The sequence below is a fragment of the Octopus sinensis genome, linkage group LG8 (genome assembly GCF_006345805.1).
Source record: "Octopus sinensis linkage group LG8, ASM634580v1, whole genome shotgun sequence".
In the NCBI taxonomy this organism is placed as follows: Eukaryota; Metazoa; Mollusca; class Cephalopoda; order Octopoda; family Octopodidae; genus Octopus; species Octopus sinensis.
In genome coordinates, this window is record NC_043004.1 from 25,386,353 (window position 1) to 25,407,440 (window position 21,088).

Genomic DNA, 21,088 nt, shown 5'->3' on the forward strand with positions numbered 1-21,088 from the left:
TCTCCCTCCCTCCCTCTGTCTGTCTGTCTTTTTTCTTTCTCTCTGTCTGTCTCTCTCTCTCTGTTTCTTTGTCTATGTGTCTGTGTGTCTCTTTGTCTCTCTCTCTCTCTCTCTCTCTCTCTCTCTCTCTCTCTCTCTCTCTCTCTCTCTCTCTCTCCCCCCTTAACCTGAAAGCAATGGCACCATCCCGTACACATTTTATATTCTTTTATGAAGTGTATAAATTATACCCGACATAATCAGGCGGAACTTTATTTCCATATACTGAATATGCAGTCTACCTTACCTTTAAAATACTATAGTGTGTGATTTAAGAGAGATTCAGGTGTTTTTCAGGTCAACCGTGAATTGACGTAAGAGTATTGGTCGATTACTCATTGGCTGATATGTTTTACTAAGTCCTCCACAACTTATTTAAATGTTTTTATGCAATGTTAAAATTTGTTTCGACAGAATCCAAGTTTCAATATTTGTATTATTACGAAAAACAAGAATGAAAACTAAATATCATGTATATTAAAAGTGATCAATGAATGGCATGCAATTCAAATAATGTATAGAGACTGACAAATAATATATTACTCTTTTACTTGTTTCAGTCATTTGACTGCGGCCATGCTGGAGCACCGCCTTTAATCGAGCAACTCGACCCCGGGACTTATTCTTTTGTAAGCCCAGTACTTATTCTATCGGACACTTTTGCCGAACCGCTAAGTAACGGGGACATAAACACACCAGCATCGATTGTCAAACAATGCTAGGGGGACAAACACACTCACACAAACACACACACGCATATATAGATATATATACATATATACGACGGCTTCTTTCAGTTTCCGTCTACCAAATCCACTCACAAGGCTTTGGTCGGCCCGAGGCTATAGTAGAAGACACTTGCCCAAGGTGCCACGCAGTGGGACTGAACCCGGAACCATGTGGTTGGTAAGCAAGCTACTTACCACACAATCACTCCTGCGCCTATATATATAAACATATATATATATATATATATAAACATATATTATTATATATATATATATATATCGTGGCACTCCGTCGGTAGTATGATATATGCATTTTAAGATCCACAAAAATCAGAACTTAACTGCATCTCCTCGTCCAAGCGAGATATGCAAACTATGTGGGTTTCTTTTCAATACAATGTCTTGTTCAGAAAGCCACGTCAGACGCCATGATGGATCTAAGGTGTAAGTACAAGAGATGGTCAGACTCTGCTTAAGGAATAGACAACGATCATGTATGTATGTATGTATGTATGTATGTATGTATGTATGTATGTATGTATGTATGCATGTATGTGGGTATGTATGTATATATGATGTATGTATGTATAATAATAATAATAATAATAATAATAATAATAATAATAATAATAATAATAATAATTGTGTACAGTGCTCAGGTGCACTAACAACTCATCTAAAGTGTATATATAATCAGGTGTAGTTTCGACGGATTTCGGGAAGCATGAGGGCCTTAAAGGATGCAGTGTCATGGCAGTCAACACCTGATGCAGGCAGTTTATTCCACGCTTCAGCAACCCTGAGCGTGAAAAAATGTTTCCGAAAGTCATGGGAGCTGTGCTGTTTTCTGACTTTGTAGGCATGTCCACGTGTGTTACACATGGAGATCAAAAAGGTGTTCAGTGTTGTTGTTGGTGAGGTGGTTGATAACCTTGTGGTTGTTTACCAAGTCCGTCGCAGACGCCGGAGCTTCAGTGAATCCATGCCAGGGAAACAAGGCGCTCAGAATATGGTAGGTGTCTGATGGAGGGTATGCGTTTGGTTGCACGTCTCTGGACAGATTCCAGGAGGTCAATGTTCTGAGCAAGATAGGGATTCCAAACTGATGATGGCGAATTCCAAGTGTGGTCGTACCATAGCTGTATACAGTTTTAAATAGATGGCTGGAGAGCGGCTAAAAAAGTCTTGCTGAGTGATGCCAAGACACCCTCGGCCTTCTTGACAATTTTAGAGATATGCTTGTCCAACGCAAATCACTGCTGACAGTGATGCCTAGGTCACGCTCGCAAGAGGATTTCTTGATATCAGTGTGTTGTGAGGGAGTATGTGGACGCAGGGTTTTTTCTCCCAAAATGCATGGTGGTACACTTGTCCACAGCCAGTTTCAGTTGCCAGTCTGTGATCCATTGCTGCATTGTGTCTAGTCTGATTGCAGGAAAGAGTTGTAGACATCAGGATCATTCTCTTGATTTCAAGGTACAGCTTGATGTCGTCTGCATATTTCAATACTGTGGCATTCTTTAAATTGGCATCTATGTCATTAATGTATGCCACAAACAGGAGGGGACCAAGGACAGATCCCTGTGGTACACCCGATGACATCTCATATGGTGTAGAGTGCTGTCCTAGAACTGTGACTACCTCCTTTCGGCTGAGGATGAAGGATTTCAACCAGTTAAAAAGGTCATCCCCCACACCCATTGCAGAGAGTGTTCACCATAAGCCTTTTGTGTGGCACAGAGTTGAAAGCCTTAGCAAAGTCAAGGTAGACAACATCCCCCATGAGCCACTGTCAGTGATCTGAGTAATGTCCTCAAGGAACTCGACAAGCTGGTCACTGCAGCTGGAGTTAGGGACAAATCCATATTGTGAGGGTCGGATGAGACTGTGAGAGCTCCAGAATTCCAGAGTGTTTCTCTGACACAACGATTCCATCAGTTAGGCAATACAGCTAGTGAGACTGACTGGGCGATAGTTGACAGGTGATGTGCGGTCACCCTTTTTGAACAGAGGAATGACACTGGCAGTTTTCCACTGCTCCGGAGTAGCACCATTGTTGAGACAGTACTGGAAGAAAATAGAAAGCTGGTGTAAAAGGAAGTGCCTGCCACGTTTGAGAAGCAGGTATGTAACTCCATCGAGACCAGGGGAGGCATAGTTGCGCTTATTTTGAAGGTGACGTCGCAGCATTTCAGGTGTAAATTCCATAGTTGTTATGGAGTTTGCTGTTAGTGATGGTGAAGATGGTACATTTTGACTTTCGACAGTGAATATGTTTGCATAGCACTTGGCAAATGTATGTATGTATGTGTGTATGTGTGTATGTGTGTGTGTATGTGTGTATGTATGTATGTGTGTATGTGTGTATGTATGTATGTGTATGTATATATGTGTGTATGTATGTATGTGTGTATGTGTGTGTATGTGTGTGTATGTGTGTATATGTGTATGTGTGTGTGTATGTATGTATGTATGTATGTAAGTATGTATGTATGTGTGTATGTATGTAATGTATGTAATGTATGTATGTATGTATGTATGTTTATATATATATATATATATATATATATATACGTGGAGGCGCATTGGCCCAGTTGTTAGGGCAGCAGACTCGCGGTCGTAGTATAGCGGTTTCGATTCTCAGACCGAGCGTTGTGAGTGTTTATTGAGCGAAAACACCTAAAGCTCCACGATGCTCCGACAGTGGGGTGGTGGCCAACCCAGCTGTACTCTTTCAACACAACTTTCTCTCACTCTTTCTTCTTGTTTTTGTTGTACCTGTATTTCAAATGGCCGGCCGTGTCACACTGTGTCACGCTGAATCTCCCCGAAAACTACGTTAAGGGTACACGTGTCTGTGGAGTGCTCAGCCACCTGCACACTAATTTGACAAGCAAGCTGTTCCAGTTGATCGGACCAACTGGAACCATTGTCGTCGTAATCGATGGAGTGCCAGGAACCTTATATGACATGATGCGATGAAAATGAAATGATCCGAGCTTTTCCCTCATAACTTTTAGGAAAATGAGTTTTTTTCAATGAAATTTTATAGAAATACCATTCAAACGGCATACATTACGATTATGATGAAATTCACGTGGGAAATCTTTTCCAAGAGGGTGAGGAGAGGAATTCGGAAAATTCACAAAATCCGAGTTTTTCCCTCATAACTTTTAGAAAAATGATACCTTTCAAACGGCATACATTACGATTATAAAGTAATTTGTGGGGGAAATCTTTTCCAAAGGGTGGAGAGAGGACTTCAGAAAATTCACAAGATCCAAATTTTACCCTCATAACTGAATATATGTGTGTGTGTGTGTGTATATGTGTGTATATATATATATATCTGTATATATGTGCGTGTGTGCGTATATATATATATATCTTTTAGTTATTTCAGTCATTTTGACTGCGGTCATGCTAGAGCACCGCCTTTAGTCGATCAAATCGACCCCAGGACTTATTCTTTGAAAGCCTATTCTATCGGTCTCTTTTGGCAACATTGAGACGGCTGGTCACAATATCGGGAATGAAGGCAACATTGATATCTATAACAGCAATATACATTCGGATATAAATACAAGCAATAATAGTAGCAATACCAATAATGTGAGTAATTATGATAGGGCTATAGAACTAAATGATAGTGTAAACGGATCGATAAATGATAACACTGTTTTAGATAACAACATTAACTATAATAACGATAAATATACTCATAATAATCAGAATAGCAACAATATGGGATATCTATCCTTAAATAATTCTACATCTGAAGATGATCCCCCTTGGTGTAATTGTAGAATTAAGTCAAAATGCCCGCCACCTGGTCTGTGTGGGGTAAATAACGTAATCTATAAATGTACCATAACTACTGAGAATAGCAATTTTTTTTTTATTTAGGTTGTACTATAAAATTTAAACAAAGAGTTAGCAATCATATATCCTCTTTTAAATTACGTCATAAAGCTGGTTGCACCACACTTTCAAGTAAGATCTGGGAACTCAAAAATAATAATATTAAATATAACCTTAATTGGGAAATAGTTAGAAGAGCGATGCCTTATAGAAATAACAGGATAGGTTGCCAACTCTGCTCCATGGAGACATATGAAATTCTAAAGCATAGAAAAAATAAAAATTTGTTAAATAACCGTATAGAATTAGGACCATCTTGTATTCACGCGAAAATTTAGACTCTTAAATATTTTAAATAAAAATCGTATAGAATAATCGTATGGAGCTAGGTCTATCTTACTTTTACTAAAAAAGCAAAATTCTAATATATTTTTAAATAGATATCTGTGAGCTCTTCAACTGGTGTTCTTTCTTCCTAACTGTACCCGGTTTAGAAGACAAAGAAATAAACGATATTTGTACGTTGCCAAAAATTTTAATTGACTATATAGTTAATTTAATTTTAATCTAATTTTAATCTATTTTAATTAACCCAACTTAAATCAAATAAGTTGCTAATACTTCATAATTCTATTATAAGTTTAATAAGTAATGCTACTCCCTTAATAATAATATAAGGAATTTTCACTATGATTTTCACTATTTTTTTAATAAACAATACTCTCACACCTTTTACTATAGAAATTAATTGGCCTCTAGGTATAGACCTAAAGTCTGTCTTATAATGTATAAACATTTGTATAAATAGTAACAATAAATAAATAACCTCCTGTTTTAGTATTGCACTTAAACCTCTTAATGTATTTTCCTCTACTGATAGCCTTTGACCCCTTTGATACTTTCTCTTGTTCTCTTTATATTCTTATGTCTGCTTTTAACTCTGTAGGACTGGCAGTTAACAGTTGTATGCTGGTCAAAAGTAATGTTCTCTTTTATAAATCTCAGATTCCTGCAACTCTGACCTAGATTTTCTGTCACCACAGAAATAAACTATTCTGTGTAGGTTGTGTACTTACACCCCTTCCTCTCAGTTGTCCCATAATGCCCTATTTGGGCGGTTTTTCTGCTTCACTAACTTCTTTTAGCCAATATAATTCCAGCATAGTAGTTTTGTGAGATGAACAGAAATGTGATCAGCATCTTCTCATATATCAGGAAATTATATCTACATTATTATGGATAAATTCATCGTCTCTGAGTATGAAATATCTCCTCATATCTCCGGAAATTACACTTGCATTATTATGGATGGATTTACCTTTTCTGTGAAGCTAACAAACTTTTTTAAAACCTCTTATAAAACTGTGCATCATTATTGAACTTTTGAAGTCTGCTTACAATCTAACTTTGCTTTTTATAGAACTCTCTTCGATACTTCATGAATGTAGCCTCACCCCCTAGGATGTTTGGAAAACTCATATGTGTTTTGGCTGATGAATACGGGACACTTGTATTTGCTGCAATATTTGCAGCTTTTAATAAAGCTGTTCTTCGTATGAAACAATTGTACTGAACAACTAATCCATTCTTGTTGCTTTTTTCTTATTTATAATCACCCCACATTATTTTATGGTTAATACCATATAGATTTCTGGTGCATCTAAGTTAAGTACCGCATTCATGTGAATTCATTGGAACTCACTTGAATCTTAATTGTTTTTACTGAATATGTATATATATTTTATATATATATATATATATATATATATATATATATATATATATATATATATATATATATATATATATATATATATATAATATATATATATATATATATATATATGCAAGTTGCTAGTTTTATTAACGCCTCTGTTTATCGAATGGGCATTCCTATACATGTATGCTCCCACCCCACGTCCGATTTTGTTGCCTTATAACTTCCCGTTTCAAACGGTGTTGATTACAATTGTATCGGAATTTATTCTGAAAAAAATGTTTTTCCTAGGAAGAGGTGAAGAGCTTTGAAGAATTCACACGAGTTGGCTTTGTTTCCTCATAACTTTCAGGAAAATGAGTATTTTTTAATAAAATTTACTATGAATACTTTTCAGAGTGTGTTGATTGCGATTGTGTCGGAATTTAATATGAAAAAACATATTTTGTGGTCACATATATCTACAAAATGAAATTTGAAAATTCGCAGAAAACATTTCATATGTATCAGTGCGTGCTCACTGTTTTTTTCTTTTTACATCAGATTCCGATATAATCGTAATTTACACATTCTGAAAAGAATTTGTAGAAAATTTCATTGGGAAATATCGATTTTTCTGAAAGTTATGAGGAAACAAAACCGCCTTGTGTGAATGTTCCGAAATTCCTCATGTCATTCGCAAAAAAAAAAAAAACAATTCACAACAAATTCCGATACAATTACGAATAAACGAATTTGGGAGAAAATGGGTGCGGGGAATCAAATCAGAGCTCACATTAAAACTATGTTGGATAGAAGTATAACGAAAATATGCTAAACAGTGTAATGTATATAAGATTAATTTGCAGGATATTTTGCTGTGTGCGGGCTTAGCCGTGTGGTTACTTCGTTTACTCTGAATCTTACTGCTAGACTCTTCCCTAAGCTTGAAACCACTGGCGCTGTCCCGCACCCCCTGTTTTCTTTCACGTAATAAATATGAGAGTATACTTGGTAGGCTAGCTTACAGTATAAACACAATAGTGTACGATTTAAAAGACGTTTACTAGTTATTTTTTATGAGTGCAGTAATTTCGTCGATTATTCGCTCGCTGGCTCATTCGTTCATTTGTTAACAGGTCTTCCACTAGTCTCGTAATTATTTTTACACTTATACGACTTACAGTTTTGCGTGTTTTAGCAAGTTGTAACTCCCACTCCTGATAAAAGTGTACCGTTCATGTTTTAGTCCCTGGACTGCGCACTAAGCTGGGATAGTTTTGAAGGCACTTCTGTTAGTACTCATTTGATTAATTATAATTTACTTCACCACATAATAAATTTAATGCTAAGGTTTTCCGTTGAAGGTTATTATTTAATATGACAGAGAAAATACTCAGTGAATTATTTCAATTTCATAGATAACAACACCAGAATAGAATACAGTGTAATTTTGTATTTAAATACAAAGAAGGATTTCCGTATCTGTCGATGTGCTGTAAACAACAACATTAGACTTCCGTAATTATTTACGTGCAAAGCAGCAGTGCTTATAACAACATTCATTTTTGTATCATGTGGCTGTAGTTATTTCGCTAGTACGGTTTTCGACTGGTATCCATCCATTCGGGGAATGAGGACCTGGCCAGAATTTCATGTGTTAATAGGTGTTCCACTAGTCTTATATTAATTTTATACTTATATGGCCTTGTTTTTTGCATGTTTTGGTATAAGTTGTAAATATTGCTGCTGATGAAAATGTGCGTTGGTGTATCTTTTAAATGTTTCACTCACTGGATTGCGACCAAGTTGGGGCACTTATTTATTTTTTATTACTTTTTTTAGGTACTTATTCTTACAAACTTCTATTGGGGACATGAAAAACCAACACCGGTTGGGCTAGGGAAGCACAAACACTAACACACGCGCACAAGTATATATATATATATATATATATATATGTATGTATATATATTATAATATATATATATATATATGTGTATGTATATATATATATATATATATGTATGTATATATATATATATATATATATATAATATATATATATATTAATATATATATGTATGTATATATATATATATATATATATATATATATATATATGTATGTATATATATATATATATATATATATATATATATGTATGTATATATATATATATATATATATATATATATATATATGTATGTATATATATATATATATTATATATATATATATATTAATAAACAAACACATGCATATATATATACATATATGTACGTACCTACCTCTACATGTATATATACACGCATATATGGGTACAGGACACCAAAAAAACGCCGAACACAACGAGAAACGAAAATATAGACACAAACCCAAGGAACTGGACATTTTTCTTAAACAACAAAAAAATAGAGTACAGGACAAATAACACAAGGAAAAAACCCCTTCTTCAGTCGCCATGGTTTCATCTACTCTACGTTTCGAAGATGAAGGCGAGACGTATCTTCGATAGAAACTTTCCTTCCTGCGAAAAGCAAATCAAATAAAATTTGAGATCTTTTTGCAGAGGGGTAGAAATGGTAACAAAAACAGGACAGTAACGACAGTACAAAATATAAGCAGTAAAAGACAGGACAAAGAAAATAACAAGACAAGAAGGGCTGTTAAGCCGAACGAAAAAAAGTATTACGAACGCTATTTCTGTGAACGGCGAAGGGAGCAAAGAAAATTGCCGTCCACACCTCAAGAAGGTCAGGCGAGGAAGAAGGTGGCAAAGCTCTCATCGCGGGTTAAACGGCGGGAGGGAGGAGGAGGAATAAGAGAAAGGGAGAGAAGAAAGGGGAATGGTTGTGAGGAAACCAGAAAGAATGAAGAATGAGAGAGAGGAAGAGACAGTTAAGTAGAAGAAAAGGAAATCAAAGAATGAAGGCTGAGAAGGGGGGGGGACAGAAAGGTTAAGAGTGCGCATCAAAATTAATATCAAGAACAATCTTACTTAGAAAGGGATGCGTGCTTTCCGTCATATAATATATTAATAAATAAAACATATGCATATATATATACATATATGTACTACCTACCTATATATATATATATATATATATAATATTATATATATATATATATTATATATATATATACATCCATAAACATACATTTCCACATATACAAATATACATCCATACAGACGCAAATGCTACATTCAATGCGTTGATACATGCGGATGAACATATCTAGAAGTATATATACATTGACAAACAGTAGATAGATAAATACAAAGGTAATTATATTGAACGAATATGTAAATATGTGCGAGTATGTATGTACACGTGTATACGCTTACTATACATTTGTGTGTGTGATTATATATTATGTGTGTGTGTGTGTGTCATTATATATATATGACACACACACGCATGTAACTACACGTTTAAACACATTCTCTTCTGTCCATGTAGGCAGATAGACAGGCAGGCAGGCGCACAAGCAGATAGAAAAAATAGATAGATAGATAGATAGATAGATAGATAGATAGATAGATAGATAGATAGATAGACAGCTAGCTAGATGGATAGATAAATAGATAATAGATAGCTAGATAGATAAATAGATAGATATTTTGTAAATATTAAACCGTTATCGATTGGCCACCTCCCCAAAAATTTCGGGCCTTGTGCCGAAAATAGAAAAGATACTTCGCTTCTTATCTTTACCCTCTGAGTTCAAATTCCGCCGAGGTCGACTTTGCCTTTCATCCTTTTGCGGTCGATGAAATGGGTATTTCATCTGTCGCTACATTCTGAGTTCAAATTCCACCGAGGTTGACTTTGCCTTTCATCGTTTCGGGGTCGATTAAATAAGTACCAGTTATGCACTGGGGTCGATATAATCGACTTAATCCGTTTCTCTGTCCTTGCTTGTCCTCTCAGTGCTTATAAGGCTGGAGAAGAAATACCTGTTGCAAAGTGTGTTTCGTAAAAGATGGAAGTCTAGAGCAAGTATGTTGCAAGTTACAGAACCTGTTTAAACGAGAATATATAAAAGGGGAAAACAAAGTCTTCAGTGTGAGTATGTGGTTTTGGGGGATCGACCGCGTCCTCCGCTTCATTTTTTGTAAATCACTCATTCTCGTTTAATTGTATATATTTTCATTGTTTGTTTATTCATAGATTTCGTCTCATTCGATACCCTAACCCCAATGTTTGTTTTGTCTATTCTCGTATCGTCCCCTCTTTTTCTCAACCTCATGGTTAATAAAGAAATTAACTGGAATTGTTTTAGATGCCTTCAAAATTGAAATTGACATTCAATATTTGCTGTATCTACTGTCTCTCTCACTATAGTAGAAAACACTTGTCCAAGGTGCCACGCAGTGGGACTGAAACCGGAACCATGCGGCTGGTAATCAAGCTACTTACATACCTCCACTCCTGCACCTATGTGTGTGTGTGTGTGTGTCTGTATTGGCGTTCATACAGATGTGTACCCTCACCTCCCGAATTTGTTTCCACATAACTTCCAGAAAAATTTAAATATTTTAATGAAATTTTCTACAAGTGCACTTCAAATGATGTAGATTCTCAGGGGTTCAAGGACATGGACCGCATCCCCTTTCTGTAATTTTAATTATTATTTTTTTCTACAGAAACCCACTTTTTCGAACTTTCCGGTTGGAGCGTACATATAAACTGAAGATTTTGGAAACCCCCAAAACACGTTTGCAAAATTTTAATTTTTCCCTCTCTCCACCCCTCTGGCAAAGGAAAAAAAAGGGGGTAGCGGAAATTAAAATTTTGAAAATACGATTCATTGTTTAGCTGCTGTTTTTAGCATGTCGAGGTTTCTGTTTAGATGCTTTTTATGTCAGCTGTTTTAGTAGGAAGGGAGGGTGAGTTTATTCTTTTACTCATTTGACTGCGGCCATGCTGGAGCACCGCCTTTACTCGAGCAAATCGACCACAGGACTTATTCTTTGTAAGCCTAGTACTGATTCTATCGGTCGCTTTTGTCGAACCGCTGATGTTACGGAGACGTAAACACACCAGCATCGGTTGTCAAGCGATGCTGAGGGGACAAACACAGACACAAACATACGCACGCACGTACACACACACACACACATACACACACACATACAAGGTGGCGAGCTGGCAGAAACGTTAGCGCGCCGGGCGAAATACTTAGCGGTATTTCGTCTGTCGTTATGTTCTGAGTTGAAATTCCGCCGAGGTCGACTTTGCCTTTCATCCTTTCGGGGTCGATAAATAAAGTACCAGTTTCTCACTGGGGTCGATGTGATCGACTTAAATCCTTTGTGTCTGTCCTTGTTTGTCCCCTCTATGTTTAACCCCTTGTGGGCAGTAAAGAAATATATACATAGATACGACGGGCTTCTTTCAGTTTCCGTCTACCAAATCCACTCACAAGGCTTTGGTCGGCTCGAGGCTATAATAGAAGACACTTGGCCAAGGTTCCACGCACTGGGACTGAACACGGAATCATGTGGTTGAGAAGCAAGCTACTTAACACAAAGCCACTCCTATTTATTCTTTTTTTTTTTCAAAAAAATTGAAATTTAACGAATTTTTTTTTATTTTCAGAATCATAATCTCCTTATTTTCTATGTATATCACCCCAAAAAAAATTCTAAAAAAGTGAAAAATTGGGGGTGGGGGGATAAAATTTTGAAATGCCGTTTTTTTTTTTTTGTTTTGTTGTTTTCAGATTCGGAATCTCCGCAAACAAAATGGTGGGCTTCAGTAGAAAAATATTAAAAAAATTAAAAAATAACCGAAATATGGGTGCGATCCATGTCCTTTACCTCCGTTGTTTCTCATTACATTGGAATATGTGCTGAAAAAGTTTTTCCCGGGATGGGGTGATCGTTGTTGTTCTGGTTGTGACTCCATGGCTGCTGTTTCTAGCATGGTGAGTATGAGCCAGTCGGTGAAGATTTGACTGCTGTTTCTAGCATAATGAGTGTACGCGATTTGGTGAAATTTGGCTGTTGCTTCTAGCATAATGAGTAAGAGCGATTTCGGGGAGTGTGGCTGCTGTTTCTAGCATAATGAGTATGAGCGATTTGGTGGAGTTTGGCTGCTGTTTCTAGTATAATCAGTGTTAGTGATTTGATGGAGTTTGGCTGTTGCTTTTAACATAATGAGAAAGAGCGATTTGGTGGAGTGTGGCTGCTGTTTCTAGCATAATGGGAATGAGCGATTTGGCAAAGATTAGTTGCTGTTTCTAGTATAATGAGTATGAGCGATTTGGTAGAGATTATCTGCTGTTTCTAGCATAATGAGAATGAGCGATTTGGTGGAGTTTGGCTGCTATTTCTAGTACATCAAAAAAGGCTATAATTTTTTGGCGTGGCTATAGGCGCAGGCGTAGCTGTGTGGTGAGAAGCTAGTTTCCTAACCACAAGGTTCCGCATTCAGTCCCACTGTGTAGCACATTCGATCCCAGGACTTATTCCTTGTAAGCCTAGTACTTATTCCATCGGTCGCTTTTTGCCAAGATGCTCAGCTTCGTCGACATAAACACACCGACATCGGTTGTCAAGCGAATGTAGGGAGTGGGGGACTAGCACACTCACACACACTCACACATACACATGAAGATTTCCATATAAGAGATTTGACTGCTGTTTCTAGCATATCCAGATTTCACTGCATTTTTTAGCAGTCCACTCTCCTAGAAATCGTCCTACATGCTCTGCTAGAAACAGCAGTTGAAACCCCTAAGAAATCGTTCTACTCTCTCTGCTAGAAACAGCAGTCAAATTCTTTGGATCTGCTAGAAATAGCTATCAAATTCCTTTGATAAGCTACAAATAGCAGTCAAATTCCCTAGGATTTACTAGAAATAGCAGTCAAATCTGGATCTGCTAGAAATAGCAGTCAAATCTTTTGAATCTGCTAGAACAAACAGTCAAGTCTGGATCCGCTAGAAATAGCAGTCAAATCTGTTGGGTCTGCTATAAATAGCAGTCAAATTTGGATCTGCTAGAAACAAAAGTGAAATCCCTTGGATCTGCTAGAAATAGCAGTTAAATCTCTTGGGAGTGCTAGAAATAGCAGTCAAATCTTTTAGGTCGGCTAGAAATAGTAGTCATATCTCATGGATCGGCTAGAAATAACAGTCAAATTCCTTGGATATGCTAGAAATAGCAGTCAATTTTGGATCTGCTAGAAACAGCAAAGTCTTTGGGTCTGCTAGAAATACCAGTCAAATTTCTTGGATATGCTACAAATAGCAGTGAAATCTCTTGAATTTGCTAGAATGAACAGTCAAGTCTGGATCCGCTAGGAACAGCAGTCAAATCTCTTGGGTCTGCTAGAAATAGCATTTAGATCTCTTTGGTGTGCTAGAAATAGCAGTCAAATCTCATGGATCTGCTAGAAATAGCAATGAAATCTCATGGATCTGTTAAACAAACAGTCAAATTTGGATCTGCTAGAAGCAGAGTCAAATCCCTTTGGTCTGCTAGAAAAAATCTCTTCTATCTGCTAGAAATAGCTGTCAAATCTCGTATATCTGCGAGAAATACCAATCAAACTTGGTCTACTAGAAACAGCAGTCAGATTTCTTGGGTGTGCTAGAAATAGCAATCAAATCTCTTGCATCTGTTAGAACGAGCAGTTGAATCTGGATCTGCTAGAAATAGCAGTTCCAAGAGATTTGACTACCAGCGCACCGAACGCCCATATGAGATCTTTTCTGAGGGTCTCGTTGCAGCATTTGAGAAACTGAAACACTACGCCGTTACACCCCTCTCCAGTGGTTTGTTTCTAGTCTGAAGGTCTCAACTCAAAGTAAGCCCACTCCTTGCTAGATCCAGCTGCGGAGATGACGGGGCAGTGGACCTTCTCGGATGAGACTTTTCACTGGAACTGCCTGTTGCCAGGCATTCCGATGGGCAGTGATGTCTACAAATCAAGGCAAAAAGTGATCAACAAATAAAATTGTAACTGCTAGTGGAAGGAGAATTCTCGAATTCGCAAACATTACGGTACTGAATGCACTGACAGACAGTAGACACAGTTCTGTTTCCTATTTCTTTAATCACCATTTCTTTACTTCTTAATCTAACAAACGAGATCGAAAAATACTTTTGAGTCACACATAAATAACAGGAGATATCAGAAATATCCTTATGCGACAACGGATATTATCATGTAACCACTAGTCCTTTTCATGATGTAGACGTAATATCTTTAAGAATATGTGTAACATGAAATCACTATATCCTGTGGTTAACAGGAGAATAGCTACATGTTACAGTGGCTTGCAAAAATCTACACCCTCCTTTGAAAATTTATATATTTTGTATATTTTAACAGGGAACAACACATTTTTTCAGTTTCAATGATTGTTAAATAACAAGCAGATCCATCACACTTTCCTTTGAAATAAAAATTACATTTTTTAAATTTCACACTGATTCTTAAAATCATATAACTTAGAAAAATGTCTTTGCAAAAGTCTACAGTCCCCAAGATATTATACCATGTTATCAGGTAGTTTGTCATTGATGTATACAATCCAAAACAATCAAAAGCGACATGTGCTTTCTACCATAACAAACTTGGCCAGTCTATTATTTTGCTATATAAAGTGATTTAACTGCCTACAAAATCATTCACCATATGGTTTTTTGGTATGTTGGTCTTTGGACTCTGACTGTAAACACAAGTTGTCCAACTTGGGACAGAAAATGGGCAAGCCTCTGTCTCAGGAACATAAAAACCTTATTTTTTCAAAACTACAAAGAAAATAATGGCTATAAAAGATTGCAAAAACTTTAGAATTGCCCCTAAGCACTGTTAAAACTGTAATTAAGAAGTGGTTATTGCACAAAACCACTGCTACCCTACCAAGATCTGGGAGACCGAGCAAACTTACCGCAAGAGCAAAGTCAAAAATGGTCAAGGAGGAAACCTCCAACCCTAGTGCAACACTGGAAGACTTGAAAGCTTCAGTTCCCAGTACTAGGACAGATGTCCATGCTTCTACAATTTCCAATGTATTGCACCAGTCTGGCCTGCAAGGGAGGGTAGCTAGAATAAAGCCCCTTCTGAAGCCTATACACAAGCAAGCTTGGCTAAACTTTGCCAAAAGTCACATTCACGATTCCATGACCATGTGGCAAAAGATTTTGTGGTCAGATGAGACCAAAGTCGAGTTATTTGGAAGAAAAAAAAATGCTACGTTAGGCGGAAAAAAGGCACTGCTCACCAACCTCGTTACATCGTCCCCACTGTAAAGCACGGCGGTGGCTCGCTCATGCTTTGGGGCTATTTTTCAGCTGCAGGGCCTGGAGAGTTGGTAACCATCCAAGGTAACATGGACAGTATCAAGTACCAAGAAATATTGGAGGCAAATCTGCTGAAGTCTGCTAGAGCTCTGCACTTAGGTCGCAATTTCAAGTTTCAACAAGATAACGACCCCAAGCATGTGTCAAAAAGCACTAAAGCTTGGTTTGCTAGCAAGAAAATCACAGTTTTGGAGTGGCCCAGCAAGGCTCCAGACCTCAACCCTATAGAAAATCTATGGCGAGATCTAAAGCTGACTGGGCACCGACATCCCCATCCAATCTGACACAGCTCGAGAAGTTCTGCCATGAAGAATGATGAAAACTGTAAGCAGACCACAGCAGCAAGCTCCTGGAAGGCTACCCAAGCATTCACAGTATTAGCTGAAGATATTCCAAAAGGGGTGTAGACTTTTTAAAAAACATTTTTCAAAGTTATCTTTGTTTAAGAATCTGTTTTAAATGTTTCAAATGTATTTTGTGTATTAACCCCAATCCTAGGTTGGCGTTGGGCTTTGGGTTTAGGGTTAGTGTTTAGAGTTAGGATTTAGGAGTTGGTGTTAGAATTTATACATTAGAGCTGTGGGTGACCGAGTGTTTTTGTTATGCACGCAAGCACCTTGGAAGTACTACCATCCTCTGAGTGCAAAATATGGATTTTTCATGTTGTCGTTATTCAGGTGAAGGTTAAGGGTGGAGGTTGGAAAGTACTACAGAGATGGATAGTGGGTGTTGGCCGCCTTTGTTTTGTTTCGCTACTGCAACTCCACCTTCGTTATCGCTCTAAGCCCTGACTCTGAACATGCATACACAAACACGTACAGAGAAAGATATAACACACATACACGTACGCCCACATACGCTTTTGTACCTACTAGAGAAAGAATTGTAGTACAAGGGAAACAACTTATACATAAATGCATCCCAGTACTCACCTTTGCAAATTCAAAATATGAATCAACAAGTCATCAAACTAATCATTATCATGCGAAATGAAGTTGATGTTTTTATTTATAATATAAACAAATTAATTATTGCAATGAAAATCAGAAATACAATTAACATGTATGTGTATCATCATCATTTAACATTCGTTTTTCATGCTGTCATGGGTTGCACTATTTCACATGATCTGAGATGATTTACTACACTTACCTCTAATGTCTGTTTTCACATGGTGTCTATGTCTGGGAACAGTTTTGGTAATACTGACACTAGTAAAATTACAAAGTAAATTTCAAGGCAGAGTAGATTGCTAGTAGTAAGAGAAGTGGCTTCATCCTAAGCTGAAGTATGATAGAGAGACAGGCAGGGGTGTGTTGCTGTGGAGAAAGCTCATGGCTACCCTGCATATATGTATGTATATAGGTAGACATCGATCTGTTGAAATATTGGACTTTATTTTCAAGTTAAAAAAATAGAGCGCTTTCTCATTGCTAATATGTTAACATATGCATGATGTGTGCTTTAAAAATACAGTGATTGCACTGGCACTAATTTCTTCAGATGATGAAAATCACGGAGAGGATCATAGCCCAACTAATTAGGAAAAGACTTAATCTAGATGAGATGCAATTTGGTTTTGTATCAGGAAGAAACATAGTCATGCTATATTTCTGGTAAGAAACCCGCAGGAGAAGTACCTAACCAAGTATAAGCCTCTGTACTTGACTTTTGTTGATATCATATTCATTCAGGCAATAACAGAGAAATTTAAAACAGGCAGACCCTAGGAACACCTCTAGGCTGATTACAGGATTACAACTAAGCACACATATATTATCATTTATTACATTACATTCAATTCGCCATATATTATTCATTTTATTATCCATCATCTTTTCCTTCACATTTCAGGTATACTGAATACCCTTTTGTCATTGCTTCAAACTGCGTAAAGTATTGGTGAAAGGAAACAGTTGTCAGACTTATTTATGACAAAAAGCAAGTCAACATGACCAATGTACCCTATCCTACACCCACGAGTTGGCCTGTAAACACTCCAGGAAGGGTATTGACAAGCCTCATCGATCATCTGCAACAATGACACATAATGTATGCACCTGCCACCTAGAACAAATACAAACCCCTCCTCCAACTACACTACCATTCCCAGCCACTGAGGAAAAACGTGTTTGCCTGAAGAAGTGGCTGCTACAATACTGAAGCGTATTCAATGTCTGCGAACATTAGCAAACCCCACTAAGATGTCTGGCCCACCAATTCGCTTAATGGAGAATCCAAATGCTAAACCAGTCACCCACCATATGCTCATACCAGTCCTGGTTCTTTGGCAAGAGGAAGTGAAAGCAGGTATCGACTGGAACATTCCATTTGGAGTTATCAAGCCTATCCCCATTGGTACGTCAGTCAGTTGGTGACAGACACTGGTGATATGTCCTAACAGGTCTGGAAAACCATCGTGGTACATCTGTCAGTTGGTGACAGACACTGGTGATCAGTCCTAACAGGTCTGGCAAACCGAACCCAAACCCGAACCCAAAACCGAAGCCGAAGTCGAAACCGAACCTGAACCAAAGCTGAAGCCGAATGCGAAACTGAAGCCGAAGCCGAACCTGAAGCCGAAGCCGAACCCGAACCCGTACTCGAAGCCGAGCACGAACCCGAACCCGAATCCGAACCCGAAGAAGCCGAAGCCAAAGCCGAAGCTGAACTCAAAGCCGAAGCCGAGGCCAAAGCCGAACCCGAACCCGAACCCGAACCGAAAGCCTAAGCTGAACCCGAAGCTGAAGCCGAAGCCGAATCCAAACCCAAATCCGAACCCGAACCCACACCCGAACCCGAACCCGAACTCGAGCCCGAACCCGAACCCAAACCTGAAGAAACCGAAGCCGAAGCCCGAAGCTGAACCCGAAGCCGAAGCCGAAGCCGAAGCCAAGGCCGAACCCGAACCCGAGCCCGAACCCGAAGAAGCCGAAGCCAAAGCCGAAGCCCGAAGCTGAACCCGAAGCCGAAGCCGAGGCCGAAGCCGAAGCCGAACCCGAACCCAAACCAGAACCCGAACCAGAACCTGAACCCAAACACGAACCCAAAGCCAAAGCCGAAGAATCTGAAGCCGAACCCGAACCCGAACCCACCGAACCCGAATCCGAAGCTGAACCCGAACCCGAACTCGCCGAAGCCGAACCCGAACCCAAACCCGAACCTGAACCCGATCCCGAACCCGAAGAATCTGAAGCCGAACCCGAACCCAAACCCGAAGAAGCCGAAGCCGAAGAAGCCGAAGAAGCCGAAGCTGAGAAGCCGAAGCTGAGGCCGAAGAAGCCGAAGCCAAAGCCAAAGAAGCCAAAGCCGAACCCGAACCCGAACCCGAACCCAAACCCGAAGCAAACCCGAACCTGAACCCGAACCCGAACCTGTACTCTAAGCCGAACCCGAGCGCGAACCCGAACCTGAAGAAGCCGAAGAAGCCGAAGCCGAATCCGAAGAAGCCAAAGCCGAAGAAGCCGAAGCCAAAGCCAAACCCGAAGCCGAAGCTGAACCCGAAGCTAAAGCCGAGGCCGAACCCGAACCTGGACCTGAAGAACCCGAACCCGAACCCGAACCGAACCCGAACCCGAAGCCGAACCCGAACCCGAACCTGTACTCGAAGCCGAACCCGAGCCCAAACCTGAAGCCAAAGCCGAAGCCGAACCCAAACCCGAAGAAGCCGAAGCCGAACCCAAACCCGAAGAAGCCGAAGCTGAATCCAAAGAAGCCGAAGCCCGAAGCTGAACCCGAAGTCGAAGCCGAACCCGAACCCGAAGCCGTAGCCGAACCTGAACCCGAACCCAAACTTGAACCCGAACCCGAAGCCGAAGCCGAAGCCGAACCCGATCCCGAACCCGCCGAAGCCAAACCCGAAGCCGAAGAAGCCGAAGCCTAAGCTGAACCCGAACCCGATCCCGTAGCCGAAGCCGAACCCGAATCCAAGCCCAAATCCGGACCCGAACCCGAACCGAAACAAGATCGATAAAATTATGTAGCAGTTCGTCAAACAAGATCGATAAAATGACGTAGCGGTTCACTAAACAAGATCGATAAAATGATGTAGCGGTTCACTAAACAAGATCGATAAAATGACGTAGCGGTTCAACAAATGAGATCGAACCTGAACCTGAAGCCGAAGCCGAACCGAACCCAAACCTGAACCCGAACCCGAACCCGAACCCAAACCCGAATCCGAACTCGAACCTGAACCCGAACCCGAACCCGAACCCGAAGAAGCCGAACCCGAAGCCGAAGCTGAACCCAAAGCCGAAGCCGAAGCCGAGGCCGAAGCCGAAGCCGAAGCCGAACCCGAACCCGCACCCGAACCCGAACCCGAACCCACACCTGAACCCGAAGCTGAAGCTTAAAAAGCTGAACCCGAACCCGAACCTGAACCGATCCCGAACCCGAAGAATCTGAAGCCGAACCCGAACCCAAACCCGAAGAAGCCGAAGCCGAAGAAGCCGAAGAAGCCGAAGAAGCCGAAGCTGAGGCCGAAGAAGCCGAAGCCAAAGCCAAAGAAGCCAAAGCCGAACCCGAACCCGAACCCGAACCCAAACCCGAAGCAAACCCGAACCTGAACCCGAACCCGAACCTGTACTCTAAGCCGAACCCGAGCGCGAACCCGAACCTGAAGAAGCCGAAGAAGCCGAAGCCGAATCCGAAGAAGCCAAAGCCGAAGAAGCCGAAGCCAAAGCCAAACCCGAAGCCGAAGCTGAACCCGAAGCTAAAGCCGAGGCCGAACCCGAACCTGGACCTGAAGAACCCGAACCCGAACCCGAACCCGAACCTGAACCCGAAGCCGAACCCGAACCCGAACCTGTACTCGAAGCCGAACCCGAGCCCAAACCTGAAGCCAAAGCCGAAGCCGAACCCAAACCCGAAGAAGCCGAAGCCGAACCCAAACCCGAAGAAGCCGAAGCTGAATCCAAAGAAGCCGAAGCCCGAAGCTGAACCCGAAGTCGAAGCCGAACCCGAACCCGAAGCCGTAGCCGAACCTGAACCCGAACCCAAACTTGAACCCGAACCCGAAGCCGAAGCCGAAGCCGAACCCGATCCCGAACCCGCCGAAGCCAAACCCGAAGCCGAAGAAGCCGAAGCCTAAGCTGAACCCGAACCCGATCCCGTAGCCGAAGCCGAACCCGAATCCAAGCCCAAATCCGGACCCGAACCCGAACCGAAACAAGATCGATAAAATTATGTAGCAGTTCGTCAAACAAGATCGATAAAATGACGTAGCGGTTCACTAAACAAGATCGATAAAATGATGTAGCGGTTCACTAAACAAGATCGATAAAATGACGTAGCGGTTCAACAAATGAGATCGAACCTGAACCTGAAGCCGAAGCCGAACCCGAACCCAAACCTGAACCCGAACCCGAACCCGAACCCAAACCCGAATCCGAACTCGAACCTGAACCCGAACCCGAACCCGAACCCGAAGAAGCCGAACCC

At 40.1% G+C, this 21,088-nt stretch overlaps 1 protein-coding gene across 1 annotated transcript; it reads left to right on the top strand.

The window, feature by feature from the left end:
* The first annotated feature begins 17,850 nt into the window (after positions 1-17,850).
* Positions 17,851-20,738, top strand: LOC115214771 (proteoglycan 4-like). Its single transcript, XM_029783801.2, has 5 exons — positions 17,851-18,008; positions 18,487-18,898; positions 19,044-19,517; positions 19,765-19,995; positions 20,241-20,738. Exons 1-5 carry the CDS (start codon positions 17,851-17,853, stop codon positions 20,736-20,738), a joined length of 1,773 nt encoding a protein of 590 aa, XP_029639661.2.
* The last annotated feature ends 350 nt before the right edge of the window (positions 20,739-21,088 follow it).

Excerpts from the sequence above, each read along its gene's own strand:
- LOC115214771 (XM_029783801.2), top strand. The coding sequence starts at position 17,851 with ATGTCTGGCCCACCAATTCGCTTAATGGAGAATCCAAATGCTAAACCA. Across the intron at positions 18,899-19,043 it reads AAGAAGCCGAAGAAGCCGAA|CGCGAACCCGAACCTGAAGA; the intron begins GCTGAGAAGCCG and ends GCCGAACCCGAG. Across the intron at positions 19,996-20,240 it reads CACCTGAACCCGAAGCTGAA|CCGAACCCGAGCGCGAACCC; the intron begins GCTTAAAAAGCT and ends CTGTACTCTAAG.